General features: G+C 54.9%; 1 protein-coding gene across 2 annotated transcripts in view; it reads left to right on the forward strand.

Moving 5' to 3' along the window:
- Positions 1-243: 243 nt before the first annotated feature.
- The window catches only part of PTPRE (protein tyrosine phosphatase receptor type E), a 43,190-nt gene continuing 15,459 nt past the window's right edge, over positions 244-27,974 (forward strand). Inside the window, exons 1-10 of one of the 2 annotated variants that reach the window (XM_044916182.1) lie at positions 244-355; positions 6,651-6,750; positions 7,039-7,112; positions 8,723-8,859; positions 14,190-14,280; positions 18,393-18,469; positions 19,123-19,159; positions 20,916-21,013; positions 23,195-23,314; positions 24,403-24,566. In XM_044916182.1, the coding sequence (XP_044772117.1) occupies positions 244-355; positions 6,651-6,750; positions 7,039-7,112; positions 8,723-8,859; positions 14,190-14,280; positions 18,393-18,469; positions 19,123-19,159; positions 20,916-21,013; positions 23,195-23,314; positions 24,403-24,566 (1,010 nt within the window). Of the gene's footprint in view, positions 356-6,650; positions 6,751-6,842; positions 6,962-7,038; positions 7,113-8,722; positions 8,860-14,189; positions 14,281-18,392; positions 18,470-19,122; positions 19,160-20,915; positions 21,014-23,194; positions 23,315-24,402; positions 24,567-27,974 lie in introns of those variants that run through there. The other variant, XM_021703798.1, reaches the window with a different exon arrangement.

Consider the following 27,974-nt stretch of genomic DNA (forward strand, 5'->3'; position numbering starts at 1 on the left):
GCTCTTGGAGTTTGCAGGGTGAGCTTACTTCCCAAGTGCAGGAATAAAATGTGCCGGCGGTGGTCCACAGAGCTGCCTCCCTGACGCAGACCGATGAAGCAGCGCTCCAAAGCATGCCCACCGCCATCCGGTCCCCAGTCCGCCCTGTCCTCCAGGAGTGGCCCTTCTCAGTGGAGGGCCCGGCCGCCCGAGGCGCATGGCAGGGAGCCCTCTGAGCCTGTCCCTGCGTCTTGCAGGTTCGCCATGGAGCCCTTCTGTCCGCTCCTGCTGGCGGGTGTTAGCTTGCCGCTCGCCAAGGCCCTCAAGGGCAACGAGACCACCCCGGCGGTCAGCAACTGGAACTCGACGACCTCAGGTGAGGACCCGGCTGCCTGCCCTGCCCCTGCCCTTGCCACCCGCCCCTCCAGGCAGGCTCTCAGGACTGGGATGACAGGGCTGGGGGACGAGACACAGCCTGTGGCTGACTTCCTTAGCGAGCAGAGCACCTAACACGTCACTCCTATCAACACCTGCTGCCCGGACAAGCCAGTCGTTGGGAGCTGGAGCAGAACAAAGCTTAGCAAACGGAGGGCAGCAAACACGACCCTGTGCTGAGAGTTGGTGTCAGCTTCGGTGGGAGGTAGGAGAGCAGGGGTTAATAATCCCGCCCCCCACTCCTGGGGAGCTGATTGAAACAACCCTGAAGGAACATTGATGAGTCCCTAAGGGGTTATTTACACACTGACATGAACGTTGATGCGATCAAGAAGTTAGTATTAATATTCTTAGGCTCTTAGGCAAGATACTGGCATAGTGGTTAGAGTTAAACTTTTAAAAGAGGAGCCCTTACTTTTTAGAAAGGCATGTTGATGTCCTTATGAATGAAACAGCACGAGGTCTAGGGGTAACTTGAGAAAGAGCAAGTGGGGAGCAGGAAGTGGGGGGACCATAGACCAACACAGATGTCTTGTCCTGATTAGAAAGGTGGGTGGTGGCCGACATGTGGGGGCTCATTGTTCTGTTCGCTTGCCTTTTCCATATTTTGAAAGTTAGGGATAGGAAAGAGTGAACAGACACAGGGGACAACATGGGTGAACCCCAGAAATCTGCTACGTGGAAGAAGCTGGACACACAAGACCCCGTGTTCTATGGCTCCGTTGATGGGAAATGCCCGGAATAGACAAGCTGTTGGAAGAGAAGGGACAGGAGCTCTGGGCCGGGCATGGGGGGCAAACGCCAAGTGGCCACAGGTGGCCGAGACGTGGGTGGAATGTTCTGAAACGCTATGCAGCACAACTCTGTGAATTAGCTAAAAATCACTGAATCATAGGCTTGAAACGGGTGAGTTTATAGTATGTAAATTTTACGTCAATGAAATGAAATAAATGCCACGCAAAGCTAAGAGGACGAGGAACAGCAGTGAGAGCGGATGCTCTGGAGTCACGCAGCCGGTGTTCCGTTCTCGCTCTGCTGCTTATTGGCCCAGTGAGCTGGAGTAAGTTCCTGACCTCTTGGTGCCTCAGTATCCCCATCTGTGCGATGAAGGCAGTAATAGTGCCTAGTACTCAGCAATGCTGTGAGGATTGAGGAGACAGCCGAGCTGGGGTGCAGGAGCTTGTCCACTGGGCCGCTGCTGTGGTTGGCAGGAGCCCGGGTCTGAGGAGGCCCGTCCCCAGCCAGTCTCTGAAGGCCCAGACAGTTGGCTCTTCAGTGTCCCTTGAAATCTCCTCCTAGGGTGTGTGCCCAACACAGACAGAGGCCCACCTGGTGAGTTCAGGGTCCCCAAGGACTGGACACGGATTCCCTGGGCCACCCCACACCTCCCTGGTAGATGGAGGCCCTTCGGGCAGCCAGCTCCGGCCTGTGCCCAGGGTAGCAGGAACCTGTAACCAGCAAGGCCTGGTCCCCCGAGTGTGCCTTGGAGCCTCTCGCCAGCCCCCATATGCCTGCTCTGTTCCCCCTTCCCTCTCCATTCCCCAGACTCCCAGGCAATAAACTCAAGGACTTCTCCGATGCAATTTTACTTGATGAATTGGTTAGTGTTCTCCAGAGACACAGAATCCATAGATATATATTTATATGTTCATTTATATCTGTACCTGTATCTGTATTTATATTTATTATAAGGAATTGGGTCACACGATTGTGGAGGTTGTCAAGTCCCAAGATATGCAGAGCCAGTGTCCTAGTTTGAGTTTGAAGGCTGGCAAGTGGCTACAAAACCAGAGAGAGTGATGTCCCAGTTGGAAGGCAATCAGGCAGGAAGAACTCCCTGTTACTTACAGAATGCTCTGCACTTTTGTTCTATGCAGGCCTTCAACTGATTGGATGAGGCCCACCCACAATAGGGGTGGGGTGGGGTGTGATCTTCTTTTCTGAGACCACCAATTTAAATGCTGAATCTCATCCAAAAAGCACCCCCCCTCGAAACACCCAGAACAATGTTTGACCAAATACCTGGCAGCTCGTGGCCCAGCAAAGTTGACACAAAAAAGTTAAGCATCACACTTGCTTATCACAAGGCTTTGGGAAAACAAAAATGATCAGCTCCCCTCCGGAAGAAAAAGCTTGGGCGAGGTGATTAGAAGTGGCATCATTCGGGCCGGGGTCAGGGGTTCAACCCCCCATCCAGCTTGGGAGCTTTGCCCACACATGTCCTACAAATGCACCCTTAGCCCCCAAGAGGAGGGAGAGGTGGAGTTCAGTCCCTGATACCAGCCCCCAGCAGGGATAGCAAGAGTAGCACTGTCCTCACATGAAAAGCCAGAGAAATCCGAAACCACATAAAAGGAAACACAGAAGCTCCCAGCACATGGAAACTGCATTTGTCGTGCCTTCTCATCACCAGCTGGCCTCCGGGTGCCGGGTCACTGGGCTGCCGGCACTGTTCCGCAGCCTGGGACCCTCCAGACCTGCCCCGAGGACAGTGTGTCCCCGTGCCTGGCAGAGAGGAGCTGGCTGCCGTTGGCCCGAAGCCCGACACCTGCAGAAACACTTACAACAACAGCAGATCTACCAGACAGAGCATCGTTTGCCCAAATGGAGAAGCAATGTGGAGCTGTGTGGGCGCTCCTACAGATGGCACCCAGGGCATCTGTTGGGTGACTCAGCCTCACCCCTGGGCCTCTTCAGTTCACTTGAGAGTAAAATGATTGGCTCGTAAGATGGCTGTGGGTGTCAGGCGCTCCTTTCAGGGACAGAGACTGCGTGGTATGATCTCGTGCCCATCAGAACGGATGTGACAGTCACAGCTCCTTGCAGCTTCTGCTGGGGGCCTTATGGGCTGGGCAGCAGCTGCTGGTCACACAACCAGGAGAGAAATCGACAGCTGGCCCACTTCAAGGTCTCAGTGATACCACGTGGACAGGCTCCATTGACCTAGAATTCCAGGAGGCAGGGAAGCCTGACTGTGTGACGTGCCCTTGAAACTTTGTTCCCTGAAAGGATTATTTAGGGTGATCCCAGCACATTGCCACAGTGTACCAATTAACCAGAAGTCATTTTGTTTGTTCATTGAACAAAATGTATTAAATAATCATCAAGAGACATTCCTTTACACAGAGGTTGAGGGTAAAGATTCACAAACAGTGTAATAAAATGTTGCTGTCCTTGTTACAGGAAGGATTCCTAAAAAATTAATAAGAAAAAGGTAACACAGGAAAACAGTGGAGGATGTGACCGAGCCAAATGCAAATATCGAATTGATGATGTTTTATTAATCATGAGATGATGCTTAACTCTATAGAAGTTAGGGAATTGCAAATTAAAGTGGTATTATTTTATTATCATATTGACAAAAATTAAGAGGATTGCTCATAGCCGGGAGTAATTGGCTCCATCACCCAGTCTAGGGAAGCATGGAAGCTGGAAATTTTGCAGGTAGTCACCTAGCAGTTTCTATCACAACGTACTGTGTGTGCACACGGATGCACAGAGTGCCCTTCCGGGAGCCTTCTGTGGAAGCACTTTCAAGATACACCAAGGATAAAGAAACGAGAGGTAAAATTGTAGCTAACAGCCAAAAAGTTGGAAACAACCTAAATGTGCATCGAAATCTTGGGTTATTCAGAAAGTGGACGTCCACGCCGCAGTTAAACAAAACCAAGAGGTTCGTGTGTGCTGGTGCAGAAGCTTTCCAAGACAGACGACCCAACGAGAAAGTCGAGTCACAAAGCTGGCCTGATAGCAATGTCATCCGTTTTTTGTTTTTTCCACGTGTCACTTGGCTGAGGGGACACAGCCTGCAGAGGCTTTTTTCTAGACCATAGTGTTTTTTAAAACTGCCTTTAGGTTGAATTATGTATCCATATTTAAAAATCAGATCACTTTTTACATGAAAATATGAATTTCTTCTTTTGGCAAGCTGGAAGAACTGGATAGTGGGGGGGCACTCCCAGTTCTCCCGGTCCCCTGCCAGGCCTGCCTGCCGGCTCCTGAGTGTTCCTACCTGCCCTCTGCCCTCCAGGACAGAAGCAGCTGCTGACGACATTTGTGCTTGTGATCTGTGGATTCTGCCCCTGAGCACAGCTCCACTCTGGGGCCCTGGGTCATTCCGCCTGGGTCCTCAAGGGTGTGCTATGGAGACGCCCACCTCCATAACTATAGCCTTTACTGGAGCAGCCTGAGCCTGGAGACTGGACCCTGGAGCCTCCTGACAAAGCCCTCCAGGGCTGGGCTGTCTGTGGTCCAGGTGCCCTCAGAGCTCCAGGTCAAGCCCACAACCCTCAGCCAGGTCCATCCAGCTCTTGGATGGGCAAGCTAGCCAGTCAGTCACTGCCAAGATGGACGCTGAGCTGGGGCAGCCTGATCTCTGTGCAAATGCAGAAGTGGGGGCAGGAGAAGGGCAGCCGCCCATGCTCTGTGGTTACAGTTGGCAGGGCAGGGATGGCGACTGGTCTGGGCTGGGCCCAGCTCTGCCCCTTGCTGTCAGGCTTCTCCCCCATTCAGCCTGCGCTTGAGTTGGCTCCAAGGCTCCAGCAGAGCAGGGAGGGTTCTCCCTGGATGGGCAAGTGTGGAAGCCCCAGGTCAGGTCAGCTCCCCAGGGGAGCTCTGCAGCAGGTGGGGCCAGAGGAGAGGGCCCGGGGCTCTTAGCGGCTTAGCCTGGGTCACCCTGGCTTTGCCCTACTGCTTGGCTGGTGAGGCCGCTAGCCAGATGGGAGAGGCATTGGCTCAGCCTGGGATGAGGGTGTCTTGTCTGTTGGCCACCTTCTCCTCACAGACCAACTGTGTCCCAGGGCACTTCTGCATCGAGTGGTCACTTGAGTCAGTGACATGTTGTCATTTATTAGAAATATATGCATTAGCCACTTAAAAGGGGCCAGAGTCAGCATGAGGCCCTGGGGGTGGAGGTTGCTTACAACCTGGGACATGAGATGCAGATTAAGATCTTTAGAATAGGGCGCCTGGGTGGCTCAGTTGGTTAAGCGACTGCCTTCGGCTCAGGTCATGATCCTGGAGTCCCGGGATCGAGTCCCACATCGGGCTCCCAGCTCAGCGGGGAGCCTGCTTCTCCCTCTGACCCTCTCCCCTCTCATGCTGTTTCTCTGTCTCTCCCTCTTTCTCTCAAATAAATAAATAAATAAAATCTTTAAAAAAAAAATCTTTAGAATACACCAGGAGGGGGTTGCTGGGGGAGGGAGGCTGTGGTGCCCCCACTGGGCTCAAGGTCGTGCTTGGTGCTTCTGGGAACTCAAAGCCAAGGAAGCCCAGTTGTTGCCTTTGAAGGGCTTCCACTGAATCAGAGTGAAGGCGGTCACCCCCAGGGCCTGTTCACTCCAGGAGAGTGGGGTCTGTGCTTCGAGGCATGAAGTGACGCTCTGGGATCCACAGGAGGGGAGCCGAGTGCACTTCCTGGAGGAGGGGGCATTTGATAGGCTCCTTGGGAGCAGGGACATTTTGATGAGGAGAGGGCAGCACGGCAGTCTGGGGGAGGCAGGGGCTCAGGCGGAACTCAGGGGAGGGGTGGCAGCCAGGCCGCCAGAGCCCCTCGGAATCTGGGCTCACTGGGCCAGTCCTGGGCAGCCACGTGGCAACTGCTCTTGGTCCAAGGACGTGGGGCCTTCTGAACGAGGAAAGTCAACCTGGACTGGTAGGCCTGGGAGCTCGAAGCTCCAGAAGACCTGATTGTGGCATGGCCACAGACCTCCACCTGACCCAAGGGCCAGGCTGCACCCCGTGCCCTGAGCTCCTGCCGAGGCCCCGGGAGCTCCCCACGCTGTCCTCAGACGGAACAGTAGGGCAGCTAATCCTTTGCCCTCCTCTGCTTCCCCATGATGGGGAGAGGCAGGTGCCCCAGGAACCCGGGGAAACAGGTTACTTGAGGGTCAGGGGCTCCCCGTTGTGCCTTCACTGCCCCTCCCCAGGGAGCCTGGGACAAAGTCACCGGCCCCTCAGTTCAAGCTCCCTTCCCCGTATCAGTGCTGCTCATCTCTTCAGTGGTGAGCATGGTGGACCGGGACGGTGGCCTGCTTTGCAGACTCTAAAGTGAGGTGCTGGTGTCCAAGAAGGGCTGATGAAGGAGGTTCTGGTATGAGAGAAGAAGTTCTAATGGGATGGAGGGGCAACTGATTTGCACACTGTAAAGTGCAGTCTAGTGTTGGGGATCTTGCCTTGCCCAAACCCCACTTTCCCTGTTACCTGAGTCCCTGCCTGGGGTCCCCCATCGCCCGCAGGCCCTCCTGACCCCCGCGCGCCCCAGCCCCTGCTGGCCTGGCTGCTGTTGCCGTTGTTGCTCTTCATCCTCCTTCTGCTCCTCGCCGCCTACTTCTTCAGGTAGGAGTGTCCCCGGGGCGCAGGCGGACTTGCCCCGACCGGCTCTGAAGAGGAAATGAGCTCCTCGAGGCTGCAGGGCGGTGTGGGTCCAGGCAGAGGGTGGCAGGGCTGGGGACGGGAGGGGCTGGGGACCCACAGGGCTGGGAACCGGAGGTCTGGGGTGGCTCGGCCCAGCCATGAGCAGCAGGAAGAGCTTCTCCCGGCTCACCTGGTGGGTATTGCCGCGCAAGGTCCCTGGGCTCCGGGAAATGTCCCCGGGCCTGAAGCTAACCCGTCTGTGTCTCCAAGGTTCAGGAAGCAGAGGAAAGCTGTGGTCAGCACCAATGACAAGAAGATGCCCAACGGAATCCTGGAAGAACAAGGTACCCGGGGGGCTGGGGGCAGGGAGTTGAGCTCTTTCTGACCACGCAGGCGGCTGTTGTCTGCCTTTTGTTTTAAATGTTAAATTCCTTCAGCTTTGCCACTTCGGTCTCGCTTTCCCTGGTATAGTGCTAGTATTTGCGATGGTAGAATTTTACCATTTCAAGACTTTTCTCCATTTCTCTGGTGGGAAACAGACACTTGAGGCTTTCAGTCTGTGGCTTTGTTGGAAACACTGTTCACATCCTGTCACTTTTTACAGGGTTTTGATATGTAACATTTTTCAGTAAGCCCTCTACAGTCCTAAAATGAGACAGCCTCTGAAGGGCTCCCCCGAAATTCGCACCGCTTTCGGATCGTGATGCAGAAAGGGAGCCGATCCGCCAGTGTGTGTAGCGGGGATGGTCACAGTCGGCAGAGGGCATTCCCGACCTTTCTTTCCGACTCTGAGTTCAGTTCGGAAGGCGTTAATGCAACTCACAGGGCACACATGTAGATGGCCGAGAAGACTGTGTGAGGCAGAGGCTTTCAAAAGTATTGGTTCACACAAGTGACTGTCACTTCCTCTGGCTGTTTGCTACCTAATTGTTCCATGGTTTGAGGGAACAAACATGCGATCAGATTTCAAACACAGTTGCAAAACTGCCAGCAGGGGAGGGCGCAGTGGAGAGGATGGAGGGCAATTTCGAAGTGCTGGGGTTGCAGCGCAACTTGTTAGGTGCTAATGTGGCCTCCAGGGGCCCCCTTCCTGCCCCCTCTCCCTGCCCTGCACGTTTCAACAGCCTGAATGGGAGGGAAGAAGGTGTGGCTGGCGAGACCCTGAGGCCATCTTCTGGCGCATCTTCTCTCCGAGGAATGAGCCCTGGGAGGAGTTCTTGGCTTGGCTTCAGAACCGCTCTGCAGGTGGGGACAGGCCCTTTGCAAGCGTGAAGGCAAAGGTTTCATGTTGACCCTGTCAAGAATATCGGCTCATTTCCCAGGGAGCGAAGCACATGCCAGGGATTTCTCCTTTTGTCTCACTCTGAATTTATGGAGGGAATTTGTCCAGGAACTGCCCCGCAGCTAGCCCTTCCCAGGGCCTCCCTGCCTGCTCCCTGCCAAACAAGGATGGTGTTTGTCTTATTTCTCCTGGAGCTTATGGGGTTTCAGCAACCAGGACTGTGTGTGTCACAAAGCATACAAGGCTGGGGGAGGCTCCAATCCTAACCGATTTCCGGTCTATTCCCAACTTGAACCAAAATGATTCTTCCTAATTTATTAACATAGTCATCCTTCCTATTTCAAACCTGGAAAACTGGGCTGGAGGGTGAAGCTGCCCAAATCCTTTGTGGAAGGAGCAGGGGCTGGGGGACTGAGATAAGGCATCTGTGGTTGGTGGGAGCAGGTCCCCCCCCCAGAGGGACGCCCCTATTTGTGAATGGCGTGGGTGTATCACGGAGACAGAGCTCTGTACTCAGGTGCTCAGGGCCCCCCCTGGCTACATGATCTGAGAGCAGTGGGCGCCCCCTCCAGCGGTGTCTTTCCTCCAGGAAAGCTGTCAGTCCATCTGGTGAAGGAGTCAGCTGTCCGGGAATACGGCTCAGTGGCCCCCGTGTTTCTTTTGGCCCCACAGAGCAGCAACGAGTGATGCTTCTCAGCAGGTCCCCCTCCGGGCCCAAGAAGTACTTTCCCATCCCCTTGGCGCACCTGGAGGAGGAGATCCGCGTCCGCTCAGCAGATGACTGCAAACGCTTTCGGGAGGAGTTCAATGTGAGTTGGGGGCGGGGGGTCCTTTGTCTTCTTGTCCTGGGGTGGAAAACCCGGATAGGCGGTGCCCAAAGACCAGCAACGCTTGCATCGGTTGTGACACTGTCCCAAAAGTGGGCTTCTGGAGACCTGGTTTCTGCTGCAGGGCCCCTCCCCCCACCCTCATTGCTCATTCCTAAGATGAGACACTTGAGGGAGATGTTCCCGAAGGCTCCTTCCAGCGCAAACGCTCCGAGGACCGTGTCCTAAAATCTAGTGTGACAGAAACTCGGTTGTCTCGCGAGTGGGGAAGACCAGGGCCTGAGCAGAGGGCAGTGGGGCAGTTCCGTGTTGAAAGCGGTGGAGCCCCCACCCCACCTCTAATGGGCTTCGAAGAGCTTAAGCATCTCGCTGGCAAAGGAAATGTCCCTCTTCTGACCCATCCTCAGAGCATGAATTAAGTGGTCGTGGGGCTCCCTGAGGGGCCACGAGCTCCCTTTGGTTTGATGTCTGCTCCAGCCTCTTGTCTTCATCCTGCTACTGTGGTTCTGGATGAATTTCCTCTGTGACCTCAGCGATGGCAGCCACCAACTCGGGTGGCTTTAACCAGTCGGAACCATCCCCATGGTAGCAAACCAATTCTCCTAGCTCTCAACACAAAACACAAACGAGCGTTCATGATAGTTCTTTTGTGTTGCTCATGTGATATTCAATGTCCTGTGACTCTTGAATCTGTTGGAGAGACAGAGACAGAGGGAGAGAGAGAGAGAGAGAGGCCTGGGCGGGCTGCAGTTAAGACAGACACCAGGAAGAGTCGCCTTGGATTTAGCCGTTCAGAGTTCATCCCTGACCGAGTTTTGAGTTTGGCTTTATGCATCTTCCTCATTTTGTGCACAGCCATGTGCTGAGTGTGGAGCTTGTAAGAGGAGCTGCCGAGCTGACGGGCATGTGGGTCAGCTGCACCTACGCCGCCGGCCTCCACCACCCCGGGGAGGGGGGGGGCTTGGGGATCAGAGGGACCTTATGGCTCCACTTGAGGCTCAGACAGCGGACTTCATAAATAGCAAAGTGTTGTGCAGTTGTTTTACCCAAAGATGACACTGCGACAGACGGGGGACATTTCACAGGGAAGCGTCCCATGAGGGCACAGGAGGTGACGGAGCATTTCAACTGTATGTTGCTTATTTTTTAGCACACACCTTGTCCGCCTTTATCCTGCTTCCTTTTAATTGTTTCCAAATGTGTCCCCCCCTTTATTTTTTGAGAAATTAGGTCATATTGAAAGACAGCTCCAAGCAGTATTGTTTTGCAATCCGGTCGGCCACATAAGAGAAGTTAATTCTCCATGTCCAGAATAACTTTCCAGGTTTGCAGCAGTATGACTTTCCCCCTCCTGCCTTGTCCCATTTCCCCTTGCACTCGTGTTTCTCCACGTGGAGGGGTGGCTGGCTTTGCCAGCAGAAAGTTGCGAGTCAGAAGCAGCTGACCACTCCAACGGAGCAGGGCCAGAAACAGGGTCGGGCAGGTGAGGCCCTTGCCCCAGGCGCAAAAAACCCTCGTCTCGTCGGGATCAATAATATTTAATGCAACAAGCAAATATATCAAAATCACTGCGAACAATCCGTGCTGAGCAAAACAGTACAATTGTCAATAAAGACAAGGTCATGCCAACGGATTTCTCCTGTGGTCCTAGGCTCCAACTTGGCCTGTCTCTACACTATTATCCGTCCTGTCATTAGGTAAAAGTTTTGTGTTTTGGCCATCATCGATTTTTTTTTGCTTTGATTTTGACTTTAAAAAAAATTAAATGTTGCATTTGAATATTATTTTACTCGATTCCTGAGTTGTTTGGGCACCGCTTTAAATTGGCTGCCTTACTCTTCTCGCCCTGCCCTGCCCCTGCCATTGAGCGGCTTCCCTGTGGCCCGCTGGAGGCCTCCATGCAGGGCAGGGTGGACAGATATGCAGAGGGGAGAAGGGCCTGATCCTGGCGCTGGGGGGCCCGGGGCGAGCTGCTGGTACTCTCTAGACCCCAGTTTGCTCCTCTCACGAGTGAGAGCTGGCCATGTCCTAAGCCACGTTTGTGTGGCTTCCCTCTTGTCAGAGTACCGGAGTCTGCCAGGACCGGCCCAGCCCTGGCTTCGCAGATGACCCCACTTGAGCTGGACGACTGTACCTCCTCTCCCTTCTCCTCGCCCGCTGTCCTGAGTTCCAGTCCCAGGAACTGTGGAAGGGACAGATGAGTCTCAAAGTCGTCCCTCCAGACGAGTTTGGACATGTGTGTATTGCCGACCCAGAGCTTCAGTGGACTGAAAGGGTTTGGTGCTGGGGTCAGCTCAGTGGAGTGGTCAAGAAGGGGATGCTGGCTTTGGCCTGCCTGAGTGGCTGGCCCAGCTTGTCTCTTACCAGCCTGGACGGCTTGGGCCATCACTTAACCTCTGCCTGCCTCAGTTTACTCACTTATAAAATAAGGATGCTGCCTGCCCCCATAGGATTGCCCTAACATGTAAAAGAGGTAGATGTGTGGCTAGCTTAGCCTCGGGTCTGCAGGGGAGGGGTCTGGGGATGCCCTGCTTTTTAGGACTGCTCCTGGGAACAGCCAGCCTCAGTCTCCACCCCGCAATGATAGAGTGCTATCCCAACGAAGTCTGTTCCAGGCCCCCAGTTAAACCGCAGCAAGTGAGTGCCATTCAGGCCCGGAATGGCCACCTCCACAGACGGGACCTTCCCAGTCTCAGACCAGCAGGTTATCCCAAGCCTGGGCCCGGAACCAGCCCCTATCGTTAGTGTTGTAGAAAGGCCCAAGGGAGGTGCCGCCGGGAGAGGTCCCGACCCAGCATGCAAACCAGAACTGTACCCCAGAGCTTGCTGGAACAGCCCACACCTGGCTCCTCTCTGCTCTTCTCATGTCGCTACCGCCTGCCCAGCAGTGCAAAGCAGGGAGGAAGAGGAAGGGACGTGACCCGTGGCTCCTCCTGTGTGTGTTCATCGACATGAAATCTCACCTCGAGTGAGCAAGCAGACAAACAAACCCTCTTTGGCCAATGTATGGAATTGGACAGTCAATCACAAGGTATTTGTTGACCAATTACTCCGTGCACAGCTCACTCCTGGCACTGCAGGGCTGACCAGTTACGGTGGAGCCCTCCCCCGGGTGCTGTCCCATCTCCCCTGTGCCATCTGAGCAGCTCGGAGGCGCGGGTCCCCGGGCAGACTGACAGCAGGAGAAAGCGATGGGCCGGCCTCTCGAGGCCGTTATTCTGCGTGCTTGGATACGGAGACGCGTTCCATAGGCAGAGCACTTCGCCTCGCACCCCAAGTGACCCTCTGCACCCCCCGCAGAGCCGGTGTCAGCACACCAGCTCCATGTTCCGGGTCTCAGGTCACTGCCAGGGGGACAGGGTGGCAGGGCTGGGTCCCTGCTCGCCACCTAGACCGCTCGAGCCTCTCCACCCACCACGCTGTAGCCAACCCACCTTCCGAGGGAGAGGGAGGCTTCTCGGGTTCTCTTTTTCCTTTTAATTTGTTATCTGTATAGACTTCAATTTGTAGAGCAGTTTTAGGCTTACAGAAAAACCATGCAGAGCACAGGGTTCCCACGTACCCTGCCCCTCCCTGCACACAGGTTCCCCAGCCGTCAGCATAGTGTGCTCCGTGCATTCCAACTGATAACTAGTATCGACTCGTTGTCACCGTCTCAAGTCCAGAGCTGGGCTTCCTGTGTCATTCATCGTGTGGGTTTTGACGAACACGTGACGTCATGCATCCGCCATTACAGTATTATACCTCATTTTTATCTTCAGGGCTGAGGTCAAAAACAGCTTTCGGGTATAGAAAATGAGAGTCGGTAGAACGTTATCACCAATTCCCTGTTCAGGTCGGCTCCAGAAAGTCAGTGTTAAGACAGCTTTGAAAAGACTCGGGAACTTCAGGCAGAGAAAGTGTTGGTCCCAAGGCCCCCACCAGGCTGAGCTCCACACTGGCCCTGGCAGAGACTCTGCCTGTGGCCATCCAGTGTGGTGACCCCAAAACAAGAGAAAGAAGACGCTGGCTGGCAGGGGCTCAGTCGGTGAAGGAGAAGTCCTCCGATGCGCGAGAGGGAGGCTCTGCGCACCTGTGTGTGACAGACTCGTCCCTTCTGACTCACGGATGAGCAAGCCTCGGGCCAGGGCTGCCCTGTGAGGCCTGCCCCAGTCCCCCGGGGACTTGACACTTAAAGAACTGAGCACCCTCCTCATGGCCTCATGGCAGCTCCGGGCCAGACTGCAGGCCCCAACCCTGTGTCTGCCCGTGCAAGCCAGGTGACTCTGGACATTGTCAAGCAGCCTTGGGGGTCAGTTGCCTCACTGTAAAACAGAGGTGATGCTAATGTCATCTCAGGATATCTTGTGAAGGCGGGGCCAGGTGACCCAGCTCCTCCTGCAGGACCTGGCACATCGAAGATGCTTGGTATTAAATAGTCACGCTTGTTACTTGAATTCCAGTGGCCCCTGGTCCAGTCAATGTTTAGGTTATTAACGTTGAAGGACGTGATTTGGGGGTTCAAAAGGCTCTTTCCCGCTGTGCACTGCAAGGGGCTCATCTGAGTGCAGAGGATGTCCCAGCAGCCAGCCAATGTGGGAGGAGAAATGGAGCTAGCAGAGTGCGAGGGGCCCCAAGTAGTGGAGGGGTAGAAGTCAGGGAGCCTGAGTTCAAGTCCACTGAGCAGCACATCAGTTACAGGGTCCTAGTGGCCTCTCAGTGTCCTCATCTGAGGCAGGGGGGATTAGGGCGGAGCTTCGGAAGCCAAGGGTGCACCCAGGACCCCTGGGGATCTTCGTGCTGATCCAGGGTGGGGCTGGAGTCTGCACTCTCCACAAGGGCCCAGCTGCGCCCTGACGGCTGGTCCACGAGCACACGGCGTCTCAAGCAGGGGGCCCATAGCTGGGTCCTTTGCGCATCATTCTGCTCATCCCTCAGCCCAGTCCCTCTGCACAGGTGCCCTTGCTCTGCCCCCTCCTGGTCCCGAGCTCTCCTGTGGTCCTCCTTTAAGCATTTGTAGAGTGCCTGCTCTGGGCCTGGACCTGCTGCTCCCAGGGGCTGGGTGACAATGCCGGGCCGGTCCCTGCCTTCATGCAGCTTCGGGTCCAACCGTGGGGTCATCATGTCCACAGCTCACTTGGCCTGCTAGCTAGAGCACCCTTCGTCCCGTCTCTGCCCAGTGCCCGGCACAGCCTACAAGGCAGAGAGGGCAATGGACTGCAGGGGATTTGTTCAGACGGAGTTTTCTTCCTGCCCACGCTCGTTAGGAAAGCTGACGTACACACGGTGTTCAGATCCATCACATTTAGTGCTAACTGTGTATTCTTTTCTAGTCGTTGCCATCTGGACACATACAAGGAACTTTTGAACAGGCCAATAAAGAAGAAAACAGAGAAAAAAACAGATATCCCAACATCCTTCCCAGTAAGATTTTAACCTTTTTTGCACTATGGGTAGCATTTGGAGTAAAATCGACATTCCCTTGCAGCTCCCGGGGAATGGGCCTGCCCGGGCAGCATGGTGGTCCCAGGGTCCCAGGGCTCGGAGATGGGGGTCTGCACCCACACTGCTGCTTGACATTTGCACAGGGAATGTAGGTGTCCATCTCCCACGGGGGGCTCGGGCTACCTCTGTTGTGGTGGGTTCGGCCACCAAGCCTGTGCTCGATGTTGAGACCCGTGCTGCCCTGGGGCCAAGGGGAGTGCCACCTGCATGGGCTGGTGGGGCCCTCCTATGGGATCCAGTCCTGAGCCCCAGTCTTGTGCTTCTGGTGGCCCTGGTCCTCTTCCTATCTCAGAATCAGCGCTCCTGGCCACCAGCAGCGGGTCCCCTGGACCAAGGACAGAAACGAAAGAATAAGAAATGGGTAGGGCTCTGGCAGATTTCTGGGAAGGCTTAGAAACCCCAACTGCTACAGGGAGCCTGGGGCTACGGTGTTCAGGCTCCAGGGAGGCCTTCGGGCCCGGTGGCTGACAGGTCTGTCCAGGGATGTAGCTGGATGGCCGTGCCCTGGGGGCAGCTTTCACAGCCTACCTTGGTGCCAGGACAAACCTAAAGCTCCTAGCTGTCTTTATAAAAGCTGGCCGAGGAAGATTTCGATACTCTTGGTGCAGCTGGACCCTTCTGTGGGCTTTGCTCATAGGGCTATCAGAATGGCAGCCAGGAAGGGTTTGAATCCTGAACTCCAGGTCTCCCCAGGTAAGCCCAGGGAGCCTCCCTTCTCAGACAGAGCCTCCGTGGGAGCAAGGAAACCAGCCTGTGCAGTGGGCTTCATTGCGTGGGCTCCTGCTTGCATTTTTAGGATCAGAGGGAAGTCCATCTCTTCTGTAGGCAAAAGAAGCTGTGGTCCACCCAGTTTGTGTGACCTCTGGACTCTCAGCACTTGGTAGAAATAATTCTGCCACACTTTGCAAACAGAGGATTTACATGTCTTTTTTGCAAAGGCCCCTGTGAGGCTCTGATCCAACTAAAGCAAGAGAAATTAACCAAATAGTCTTTGGGCCAAATCGTATTTGTGTGGGCAGCCAAGGGAGCAGCAAGGAGATGGGTCAGGAGCTGTGTAGTCGTGCCGCTGGGCAGGGAGGGAGCTTGGACCGAGGTTAGACTCTGGACAAGCAGTGGGGACAATTTGGGGGGATCAGGCGTGGGTTATGAGAGAAGGGAGGAGGCAAACCACTAGGCTTGAACAGCTCAAGCAAGAGGAGAACCATGGTGGTAGGCTTGGGATCTTTGGAATATTTTGTGTCAAATTAAAAATCAGGATATTTGGAAATTAGTATTATTATCTATTATTGGTTTAACTAATTAGCTTCACTTTTTAAAAAGATTTTTTATTTATTTGACAGAGACACAGCAAGAGAGGGAACATAAGCAGGGGGAGTGGGAGAGGGAGAAGCAGGCTCCCCGCAGAGCGGGGAGCCCGATGCGGGGCTCGATCCCAGGACCCTGGGACCATGACCTGAGCTGAAGGCAGACGCCTAATGACTGAGCCACCCAGGCACCCCACTAATTAGCTTCATTAATTAGTTTAATTTATGCATTGATCTGCTGAATGTATAGGTTGAGGATCGGGTCCGAACCAAGCACTTTCCCAGGTTCCTGACCCCCATTTGTCTCTTACTTACTAAACCCCTATAGTTTTTAAAAGGTGACATTTACACTGATAATTAAAAGTATTTTTGGTGAAGCCTCATGGGAGTGGAATTAATGGCCAGGTGTGGAAATTACCTGCACCCCATCCCCTCTTCGCGGAGGTGATGGCCCAGGGTGGGGCGCTGCCTCCCCCAGTAGCAGAGCCCACCCCCAGCACATTTTCTCCAAGCTGTGTTTTCCAGCTTGTGCTAAGGAGGGAAGTGGGCCCTTTCCTGCAAGTATAAACGTGAGACAGGGCCAGTCCTGCCTCCCCCCCACCCCCACTGGGTGAGGGTCCAGCCCCAGCGCTTTCCTGCCCGGGAGCACTATGCAGAGGAGGGCGGGGTGCTGGTAGTCATCAGGGGCCAGGGTGCTGTGCACGGATGGAAAGTGTTTCACATTAATGGGACACTGGGTCTATGGGACGGCAGCATGGAGACACTTAGGATGTGCCCTGGAGATCACCGGCGGGAGTGGCATCTGACATCAGCCAGGCCCAGGCTGAGGGAGAGCCGTGTCTGATTCATTGAGGAGTTGGCCAGAGATGCCCCCGGGGCTGGCTAGGGACCCAGGACAGGAATGGGCTGGTTCGCCGGAGATGGTGCGGGGGGGGGTCTCAGGTCCACGAGGTCAGGTTGTGGAAAAGCTTCGATGGCCAGTTGGGAGAAAGCATCCTTTGCTCTGGAAAAACAGCAACAGCTGATAATTTCAGGAAATCATGTTTTGAAAGTGAAGTGTGACTTTCAGAATAAAAAGACAGGAAGCTCTTAGAAACTGCGAGATTCTAAATCTAACCAGAAGGCTATTTTTTGCCCTCTGCTTTCTATAGCTGTTCTCAAAGCGTAAATTGTTCCACATTATTTTCAACTAGCTTTACGCATGTTCAGAGAGAGCTATTTCTGCTTTGGGGTTGTCGGCCCCTGAGCAGGAGGGTCTCACAAAGAAGTCCGCCTGGGTTGTATGTTTGGGGTTTGATACCCTGACTGCCCCATATGGATCATGACTTTCCCTGAGAGCCTCACTGGCCCATCCTGCTAGCACAGGACAGACCTGGCCCACGATGCAACATCCAGACCATGGGTGTCTGAGGCCAGCAGCACCTTCCAGGCCCGCGGGAGACAACAGCTATGATCAGGGTCCTTGCCCCAGATCCACACCACAACACATCCTTCCCAGTCAGTTTCAGTCCTGTGGAGACTAGGAGGGGATAAAACAGGACAAGGACACAGAATTTTTCCATAATTAATGCAGTAAATACGTATGAAGCACTCACTCTCTACCAAGCTCTGTTCCCAGCACAGCATGATTAACCCCAGGAGCAGCTGTGACCCTCGACCCAGGCCCTGGGCTGAATCTGGGCGTCCTCAATATTTCTGCTCCCCGGGGAAGTAAGAGTACACCTCAGCGTGGAGACCCAGGTCCAGGGCCACAACATTTTTAAGGTCCCATGAAACCATCTAATTTCCTTTAAAATCAGAAAAATATATATACATAATCCAGTTGGGATTACATTAAGCTTTATATTAACTAGTAACACAGTCATAAAATAAAATGTTTCATCTTTTTTTTTTTCATTTTTTTTAATGGAGGATGTGGCCTCCTTCATAGGCAGGAGTGACAAGGACCCACTGAAATCACAATGGGGCCCTGGTTGAAACCTCCCCGACGTGTGTGTATACACACACACCCCACAAACACACATACACACCATACATTCCCACACAGAGAAAACACACACCACACACCCACACGCCCACACAGACCTCTCCGTGGTCAGCCCTCCCACTCTGGAGACTGCTTGTACAACAAGCCAGAGTCTTCCAGGCAGGTGGCCCGCCGTGCTCAGCCCAGGTCTGTGTGAGTTCTGCCCACTTTCCATCCCTAGAGCCAACCTGAAGGATGAGGATCGGGGTGTGGAGTCTGCTTGTCCTTTCCCTGGAAAGCCTGGGAGAGTGAGCTCCTGTCCTTCCATCCAGGGCTATCCGAAGTACACCAACACTTGTTAATATTGGCACCCAGTTGGGGTTTCAGAGAATATGGTGATCTCACTGTCAGGTCCCAGCACCTGCTGTTGTTCGCTGTCTAGGGGAGATCCAGCCGCCCCCACTCCTGGACACTGAAATCCTTATGTCTGCTGTCATCCCACGGGTTTTCCTGAGCACCTGGTTGGGGTCTGAGCACTGTCCTCAGTGCTGAGACGCAGTATTCAATGAAACAGATGCATTCCCACCCTCATGACACCCTCATAACATGCAGGGTCTCCTGACACCTCCTCCATCCCTGTGACCTTGGTGGGAGACCCGCTCATGTCCTTTGTAGTGTTTAACGCTCTAGATGGAATATATGTACAGCGGGCGTGATTTCCTTATCCTGATACCATGTTCTGTTGTTTCTTTGTTAAACAGATGATCATTCCAGGGTGATTTTGAGCCAAGTGGATGGAAGCCCCTGTTCAGACTACATCAATGCTTCCTACATAGATGTAAGTCTGCCGTTTTCCTGTCCCTCCGCCCGGCATGACGCCCATGCCTGGACCATTTGGGGGCTCAGTGTGAATCATGACTTTTCTCCGCGGCGGGGCGGGCAGGAATGTAAATTATCACAACCTTCGTGGGCCGCATGGAAATACCCAGGCCTTTCGAATTAGCATCTGTCCGGGGACTCATTTTCAAGAAATGGAGAAGCACCCAGGATGTTTGTTACGGTGTTCTTTACGTTACTGACCAAATAGGATAGGAAGGACCGGTTAGACAAATTTACGGTAAAACCATATTCACTAGATTAAGAATCCACTTTAATTGAACCTTAAAAGATCGTTTAATATAAATTATAAAATTATCATAAAAATGGAATGTAGAGGAGAATTTGTATATATTAACCAGTTAAGAAAACTAAACGTGTGCCTGCTTGTCTGTATGTGTGTATGTGTTTGTGTGGGCCTGGGCAAGTATTGACAAAAAAGTCTACAGAGGGACAAACAAAAGTAGCACTCTTTCTGAAATTGCTAGTGAGTTTTCTCTGTATTTCTGTGTTTTCCAAGATTTTCGTGATTACTGTGTTAACTTTCCAAACAACAACAAAATCCTTCAGGAAAGGTAATTATGAAACACTACAAATCTGATTTTACTGTTCTAGGGTTACAAAGAGAAGAATAAATTCATCGCAGCTCAAGGTAAGCTTTTTATTGTTACTTTGAGAACATGACTCGGGTAAAATGACGGGGATGGCGACCGTGTCCTCATCTGATAGTGGGAATGCGGGGGCTTCATTTCGGCTTCTCCTACGTGGGCAGTGCTGGGTCTCTGGTGCCTGAATGCACTTTGTCCCCCCTGTCCCTGTGCTCACGGCATGCAGGGCTGTCTCGAATCTCACAGAGCCTTGCAACTCGAGGCGGCGCTCCGCTGACCCGGAAGGCCCGCGCGTCCTGGGAGCTGGGCAGAAATGCTGTATTACAGTCTGCATCTTTGAAAGCATCCTGAGGCCGTTCTGTGCATCCGTGTGCGAAGCATATAAAGCTCATTCTCTGAACCGAGCTTTGAAAGCGCAGACGTGTTAGAGCCCTTGGGTGCGTTGGCCCTCCCGTGGTCAGGACAGACAGATGAGCAGGGCGGGTGTGGTCATTTTGGTAACTGTGTCATCACAGACACATTGGATGTGCATCCGCACAATGTGTAGGTGTAGACAGACAGACACGTCTTTTCCACACCTGCGTGAGTCAGAGACAGGGCTCCCAGCAGGGCAGTGGTGACCGTGGCCGAGTGCTGCTTGTTACTGTAGACAGCCTTGCGTTTCTCTCAGCTGGCTGAGCTCTGTGTGGCTCCCATGTGGTGGGTTTTTTCGGGGCGGTGGGGGAGGGGAGTGAGTAGCTTTTCAGATCAAGGCCATGCCCATGAGGATGCCTCAGCTCTGGAAGCATGCCCTCAACCTTGCTCACAATCCACTTTGTATGTGTGAGTGCTTCCCATCTGTCGTACCACCCCTCCGCCCTGGGGGCTGGTGCAGGTGGGGATGCGGGGCCGGCAGCAGGTATCCTGGACTTCCTCCCTTTTAGGCAAGAGTCTTTCAGACAGCAGGTCCCGAAAGTCAGTGTACATCAGCATCAGTTGAGGACTTATTAATTGAGGACCCAGAGGACAACAGTGTCGGAAAACCCGACAGACATTAGCTGACACAGAGAGAGGCGTCTCTCTCTCTCTCTCTCTCCCCTAAGCAGGGGAGACAGTCCAGGGCTGCGGGGGCAGCTCCAGGGAGAGGGGCCTCTTATCTTCCTGCTATACCAACCCGTGGCGGGTCAATCTCTTCCTCAGGGTCACAAAATGGCTGCTGCATCTCTGGGCACTGTGTCTGGATTCAGGCAGGAAGGAGGGCAAAAGGCAGAGGGCTTTCTTCTGGGGACACTTTCTCTTTGGTTCAGAACGCTCCCCAGGAACATTAGCCCACACCTCCCTGGATGGCACTGAATCACCACCAGCTGCAGGGGCAGCTGAGAGATGAGGGGAGGGGCTTAGACATGGAGGGTGAGTCGGCCAGCCTGCAGTCTGTCTCTCTCACACAGACACTTGTGCAGTTCCAGAGTGGGCTCTGGTCTCCGGAGGCTTGACGAGCCCTTGAGTGGGCGCACACCACTCTGACACGCAGGCTGACCCAAGCCTCACTGAATACCCCTTACTGCCTGTGAATGGGGTCACCCCCTGGGCGCCACTGTGTCACTCCCCAAGGACTTTGCAGCCCCAGCGGAGGAGTGGGTGTGGCTGAGGTGGGACAGGGCGGGGAAGCCGCAGACCTCAGGGTCAGCTGAGCAGCCCTTTCGTGCCTCCGAGCACCTGGGCCGCGGCGGCCTTCCCGGGGCCCCAGGGCCGGGGTGACCAGGGCTGGGACCCACGGTGACCCTGTTCAGGTCTGACTTTGGGATCATCCTCTGCCTACAGGCCCCAAACAGGAAACGGTGAATGACTTCTGGAGAATGATCTGGGAACAGAAGTCTGCCACCATCGTCATGTTGACGAACCTAAAAGAAAGGAAAGAGGTGAGCCCAGCCTTCTGACTCACAGAGGACTGTCTTGTAGCTTCTGGTACTTCGCTGGGGGGCATGCTCACCACATCCTTTTCCTACTCCTCTCCCTTATCGCCGCAGAAGAAGAGGAAAAAAAAAAAAAAAACCCACCAGTGGCTCACAGCATTTTTATCTTGAAATAAACATGCTGTGTTCCAAGCGTTTCAATGCTCTAGACCATGATGCAAAAATGTCGCGGAGCTAATTCTTTTTTCAGCCGAGGGTCCCCGGCCTGCCGACTGCGCTCACACCTTGGCGGGAGCCACAGACCTCAGAACTGAGGCTCAGCGTGTTGGGCATGTAATATGGTGGGCCTCAGACTAGAGTTAAAAATGGATTTCCTGCTTCTTACCCAGACTAGAGAAACACGTTAGGAAAACAAGGAATAGGCTAGAAGGAGACTTGCTAGGGACGGGGAGACTGTGTTCTAGCATGTTCCAGCATGGGGCCAGAACAAGGCGGTGGCAAGCAGGTGGAGAGGAAGGGCCAGCGTGCTGGGAGACCTCTGTCCTCCTAGTCCCTGCGTCTAGCACGGTGCGGGTCCCCACCCCAGCCCTGCCGTCACGCACCGGCCTGGGCCCCAGGCAGCTGGGCTCGGGCTCAGGGGAAGGGTTGCCATTTGAGACGGAAGTAGTGGGCCTGACTGGGGCGTCGAGCTGGACACTGGCCTGCAGGCAGGGCAGGCAGGGAAGAGCCCCCTCCCAGTAAGCACTAATTTGTTTCATGCATGCCAAACTGTACAGGAAAAAGCCTCCAGTCACCGTTTCCTGTTGGGTAAGATGGGGTTTTGTTTTGTTTCCAACGGGGGCTGGAACAGGGCTGGAGAGGGCCACCCTTCCCATGGGGTGAATCCTGCCCTGTGGATGGAAAGAGTGACAGGAGACGGGAATTCGAGGCAGGAGCCCTGAACCCTTCCCACGCTCCGAGCAGATGCCCTGGCAGGACCTGGCCCCCAAAGAGGAGGTGGACGCTGCCCTGGGAGCCCCGGTGTCCCCTGGACCAGCGCCCCCCCTGCTGCCACTTGTGCGGGGGGTGGGGGTAGAGGGGGCTTGTTTACAAACAGGAGACCCAGTGAGACCAGCACAGGGCAGTGGGTCTCAGAGAACGCCCTTTCCCCTATGTTGCCATGTCACTGGACATTGTTTCTCTGATCTGTCTCTGAAGCCTCCTACTGGATTTTTCCATTTCTGTGACTCAGAGCTGGCCTGCTTCTGTATCTTGATTTTTCACCATTTCAAATGAGATCATTTCTCACTAGAGTTCCTTTTTCTTAATTGCTTACACTTCTCTTGTCGTCTCCCTGGCTTCAACATTCTGGCTAAACGTTGTGAAATGCAGTTGCCTCAACATCTCATGATCTGACTGGAGGGAGGGGACCGCAGCCGTGGCGGGACAGGAGGCGGAAGGCGGAGAAGCATCCACAGGCATAGCCCTGCGGGGGGCCCTAGATCCAGCCCTAGTGCCCAAGCAGGGGCCTTTCAAGGGGAGCATCTCAGGGGTCCTGGAGGGTCCCCAGGAGGCCAGGAATGGCCCAACCCAGCACCTTTGAGCATTTGATTCTCCTCGGGGTGTTTCAGAGATGTCCTGGAGGAGGGAGGGTACGTTGTCCCGTTAGGAAGGCGTCCTAAGGCAAATGCTGGGTGGTCCTCACGCACTCCTGTGCCCTGTGCTCACGGAGGCCTCTTTTCCCTTAGGCTGCAGGTGCACCGTCCCCACGTGTAGCCACTGGTAGCTCAGAGGGAGGGCAGGTAAAGAGATGGGTCTCTGTGTAGCAATGCGACCGTCCCCTGCAGATCCCCACATCAGCCTCGTCCTAGGTGGAGAGCAGTGGGGAGCTGACCACTCTCCAACATTGGACCAGCCAGCTTTGTCCTGAGCAAGGAAAAGACATCCAGGTCCAGCGGGAAGTGTTTGGGAAACACGCTGTTCTCTGTGCGAGCCTCACTCACCCTTGGTGTCCAAATCAGAATGGGGCCTGGGTATAAACTCAGGGCTGCCCCCCATGAGTTGTGTGGCTCCGCTTTCTCAGCCTTCTCCCAGCTCCAGGAACTCTCTGAGGGAACCTGGTGTGTGCCCATGGTGGGGCCGGGGGCACTGATGTGCCCAACAAAGCGCCCCCAGACCTAGTTATCTCTGTGCAACCATCCCATGTAGGAGAAGTGCTCCCAGTATTGGCCGGACCAGGGATGCTGGACCTATGGAAACATCCGTGTGTGCGTGGAGGACTGCGTGGTTCTGGTAGATTACACCATCCGGAAATTCTGCATACAGTCCGTAAGCATTTTCAGTTATTGGCTTTCTGGAAAGGTGATCCTCCAAGAGAGCAGTGTCAAGAGTAAATATACATCTGATTTTTTTCATATGAAAAGCTTCGTCCCTCCCTCCCCAGTGCTATAGCAGCTCTCTCTGAGAGGGGACTGTGGAGGACCAAGAACCAGGCAGGGATGGGTTCGGGCTTGGTGGACTGAAGATGTGAATTTACGGAGGAAGAGACAGGTGCACAGGAGTCTGCAGACAGCTCTGGATGCTCCTGGGCCCTCCTCACCATTTTTGGGTGGAGGAAGTTGAGTCACTTGTAGGAGGGGGCACCAGATTGGGGGTTCTCCCCCAGTGGCATGATGTCATTTCACACACCGAAGTGGTGAGGTGGGATTTTTTAACAGTCTCAAAATATTTCTGTAACCTCCTCAGTATTTGTCATACTTATTTCCTGCTTGTCCCCGCCCCGTCCCTGCCTAAAAGAATGCAAGGTATTCTTCAGTATGGATGCCTGTGTACAAAGCGGATGAAGTAGAGATTTAAGAAATACTAAAAAAAAAATGGGAAAAACAGAAAGTCCTGGTGTCAGGAGTCAGAGGTAGAGGGGTTGACGTCGTTAGCTGTGAAACCGGGAGTCTGGGGCTTCTAGAAGCCACAGCAAAGAAGGGAAGAGGATGAGCTTTATCATTTTTCCTGTCCCCTGCTTGTGTCTCGCAGTCACACCCACACGCACACGTGCACCTGCGTATACCCTACCTAGCCTTCCGTGATCTGGGGCAGAGAGCCGCGCTCATGGGCCGCGGGTGGGCCGGCCAGCCACATCATCTTTTCCCTCAAAATTGAGACACTCTGGGGAGTGGAAGGGCATGCTGCTGGTAAAATTACACAGGCATGAAGTGGGGCTGTCAGGCAGACTGGACATGGCCGCCCTGCTCACCTGTGGGGTTCGCGAGCCCGAGGGCCAGCTTCAGGGAGGTGTCTGGCTGCCCCGGGCCCGGATGGCGGGGTGTGTATGGGGCGGGGAGTGAGCATCCTCAGAAAGTGATGTTCGGGGAGAGGGGAGGCGCCGTGCCCCAACTCATGTCTCTGCCTGTCCCCGGCAGCAGCTCCCCGACGGCTGCAAAGCCCCACGGCTCATCTCCCAGCTGCACTTCACCAGCTGGCCGGACTTTGGAGTGCCTTTCACCCCCATCGGGATGCTGAAGTTCCTGAAGAAAGTGAAGGCCCTCAACCCTGCCCACGCCGGGCCCATAGTGGTCCACTGTAGGTATGTCCGGGTGGGGCCGCGGGGCAGGGCCCCCCCGAGGACTGGGCCATCGTGGGGGATGACACGTGGGCCGGTATCGGGGTGGGCGGAAGGACAGGCGGGGAGAAGTGAAAGCACCCCCTGCCCACTGGGAACACAAGTGACACCTCAGAGACTCCCTCGGGGTGAGAGCCGGAGGGACATGCAGCCCACTCTGTGAGAGCAGAACCCTTTCTTCAATGGCATCTGAAGGGGAAGCCCAATATCTAAAACAGACAAAAGCCAAGAGGGCATGTAGATAGAGCTAGTGGGGCTCTGGGTACATTCTCTTGACCTGCCCTCCGCCACCCCCGGAGGCCCCCAAGTCACCTCTGAGGATAGAGCTGGAAACCACACTTCTATGGGGAGCCCCCAGTCTTGATACAAGAGTGCACGGGGCTCAGAGGGGCTGGGGGCCATGGTTCAGGCACAATGATTAGGGGCCAGGAGCCGCCGTCCAGGGCCGGGCGTCCTGAAGGCCTGGGTCTGTGGTCCAGGCTGCCCCTTCTCCTCCCAGCTGCTTTCTCCTCCTCTGCATTGGGAGGGACAAGCCTGGAGGGGTCTGGGACTCGTCCCTGGGGTTGAGCTTTGCACAAAACTAAGTACTAAAGCGGCGTAAGCTGTCAGCACTGTGATTATTCCTTGCGTTGTGGAAAAGCAGCTTCCAAAAGTGAGCACCCTGAACAAGTGCCCTCTGTCTTTGCGCACCTCGGTGTCCCTTGGTTGTTTTCACACTGAGCTTTCATTTCCTCTAGAGCTCATGGAGCCTTAGAGGAGGGCCCAAATTATCCCCCTCTGTGGCTTATATCTCCATGCCCAGTTTGGCTTCTGGTGCAGAAGGTCATGTCCGAGAAAAGGCCTTGGACTTGCAGTTGGTTGACTGGCTTGTGCCCATTCTGTTTTTGAAGACAAGGGCGGAAAGATGAGGAGTTGTCGGCTGCCACACTCCCCATCCTACCGGTGGGTGCTCGGTTGGAACCTGACGACAGTTCAGGGGTCAGAGGGGAGGCCCTTGTCATCCTGGCCAGGGATGGAGTCCTGGACCTGCCCCTTGGGAGCTGATCAACTGTGCATTAAGAGAGGTAGCATCTGTAGGATTGCTGGGGCCGGCTGGACAAGCTCCTCCCAGCAACTGTGCTGGGGCGCGGAGCAGTGCAGGCCAGTCCTGCTCGGCCCCAGCTGGGGGGTCTTGTCGGCCTCTCCTGTTCTTGCCTAGACGTCCTGGAAGCCAGAGTCTCCGTGTTGCTTCTTGCAAACACCTGTGTGCTGGATTCAGAGCATCTGGATCACTGTGTACCTGTGCCCTCTGTCCCCTGTCCCTTTTGTCCTTTGGCAGTGCCAAGATACTGCCAACAAAGCTGTCTGTAATGGCCAAAAACACGCGTAGTCAGGCTGACAGCCCAGTGAGCAGGGCCCTCCCTCCGCGAGGTGGGGGCAGGCCTTAAATGGAAAGGCTGGGGTCCCCTCGCGGGGATTTCCGCGGGCCCATCAGAGATCCGGGGCCTGCTGCAGCAGAGACCCTGGGGACTTCGGTGGCCTGTCTTCAGAACCCAGAGTCCGATGCTCTCAGCTGGAGAAGTTGCGGCAGGAGGGGCCCTACAAGACTCTTCCGGCCGCTGCCTCTCCCCGATTCAGGCTTCTGGTGCTGACCGGCCGCTTAGCTCTGGATGGGGTGGGGCGGAGATAGTTACAGAAACAGCCTCTGTGTTTGGGTCAGGGGTGGCTGCAGGGGCGGGAGCAGGCTCGGTCCTGCTTTGTCCTGATTCCTCCAGATCTGTCGTGCATGGGAAACCTTAGGGAATGACCGCTGTCCTTCCTCTGCTTACTTCCTCCCCAGGGCAGGGGCCCAGGACAGGTGCATTTGTCATTTATCTTATTTTCATGCCAGGCCCCGCTCCGTGGCCATGAGTCTCTGCCTCTGCTGTTGAACATGCACTTGTCTCCCTGGCAGTGTTTTACTTCGGCACTGCTCCTGCCGCTCCTGGACGCTCTGGCCTTCCTTTATGTTCTCTTTGGCCACCAGGGTTTTAACATCCGGGAAGTGGCAGGAGTGGTACCCTCCTTCTCAGCGCTCCCAAAGCCCCTCTCCTCCCTGGTGCCTCCTTCCCCTCCTGAGCTCAGGCCCCTGTGAGCCGCCCCGGCCGGTGTGGGCAGATGGGCGGTTCTGGGCGCCCGCCTGATCATGGTCATGTGGTGACGGGAATTCCTGCCAAGAGCATGGGCCTGCCGGAAGCCAGCCAGGTCGGGGAGAAGGCTCATGCTGACTGGCAGCCCCCGCCCTGCCGAGACTCAGGGTGGAGTTGACTTCACGTCCCACCTCCAAGTTCATCATCACCTGAAGACAGCTCCTCAGCTCCAAGCTGTGTGCCCTGGGTTTTGGCTTCCTGGTTTCCATCCCTACTGACACACTCATCCTCAGCGTTTCATTCTTAATCACTTAAAAGGAACCGACATTCCCTGCCCAAGTCCTCTTAGGAACAGCATCCCCATGGAGGCCAGCGGAAGGACTTACTGGCCTCAGCCTTTTCCTGGGGGGCCAGCGCGGTCCCTTTCCCAGCGGCGAAGCGGCCTCTCCCGCATGCACCCTGGGCCAGGCGAGGGGTCCTGTAAGCGGCCTGGGGACCTTGATGGCCTTGCACTTGGTGATTTTGTGGCCTCCATCACATACGTATTGGGCGGGGTGTCTCACGTGGCTCTGCACCAGATGATAGTCTCTGATTCTGTACCTGTAAAGAACTAAGACTCCTCAAAGGGCCTCTCGTGTTTGACCTGCTTTTCTCCCTGAGATGACGGGATCCGCCCCGGAAGAGGGTCTTCCCTGCTGTCCTAGCTCTGTTTTGGAGACTAACTGGCAAGAGCGGTATCTCTCACCTAACCCCACAAAGAGGAAAGTAGGGGGACGTCACTCATTAGGTTGTGAGTCTTTTTGTCAAAGAGGTTACTTTCCTTTTGTAGAAGAGGTTGACGCTGCAGGGACTGGAGGGGGCAGCCCCGTTCTGATGAGAGAAGCTGCACACACGAGTCCGCGTCATGAGGGGCTTACTCGTTCAGCGAATGTTGGCTGAGCGCTACTGTGTACCCGCTCTGTCCTGGATGCTGGGGAACAAATATGCACGGCCCCACTGTCTGGTGGAGATCCACCTGGCACCTGGGACAGCAGGTGGTGGAGGGCAGGACCGAGGTCCTGGAGGTACTGTGGGGCGTGCGTTGGGAGGGCAGGAAACCCAAACCCAAGAATCCAGCCGGGCAGCTTCCTAGCCAGGAGACCAGTCAGTGGAGACCCTGGGGACCAGCTAGCTTGAGCCAGCGCCAGTGAGCTCCAGCTGGTGCCTCTCCTTCGGCTGACCTTGGCTCAAGAGCCAGCAGACCTAGCCTGGGAGCCTCCTTTTT

Source organism: Neomonachus schauinslandi, chromosome 6 (assembly GCF_002201575.2).
Source record: "Neomonachus schauinslandi chromosome 6, ASM220157v2, whole genome shotgun sequence".
Taxonomy (NCBI): domain Eukaryota; kingdom Metazoa; phylum Chordata; class Mammalia; order Carnivora; family Phocidae; genus Neomonachus; species Neomonachus schauinslandi.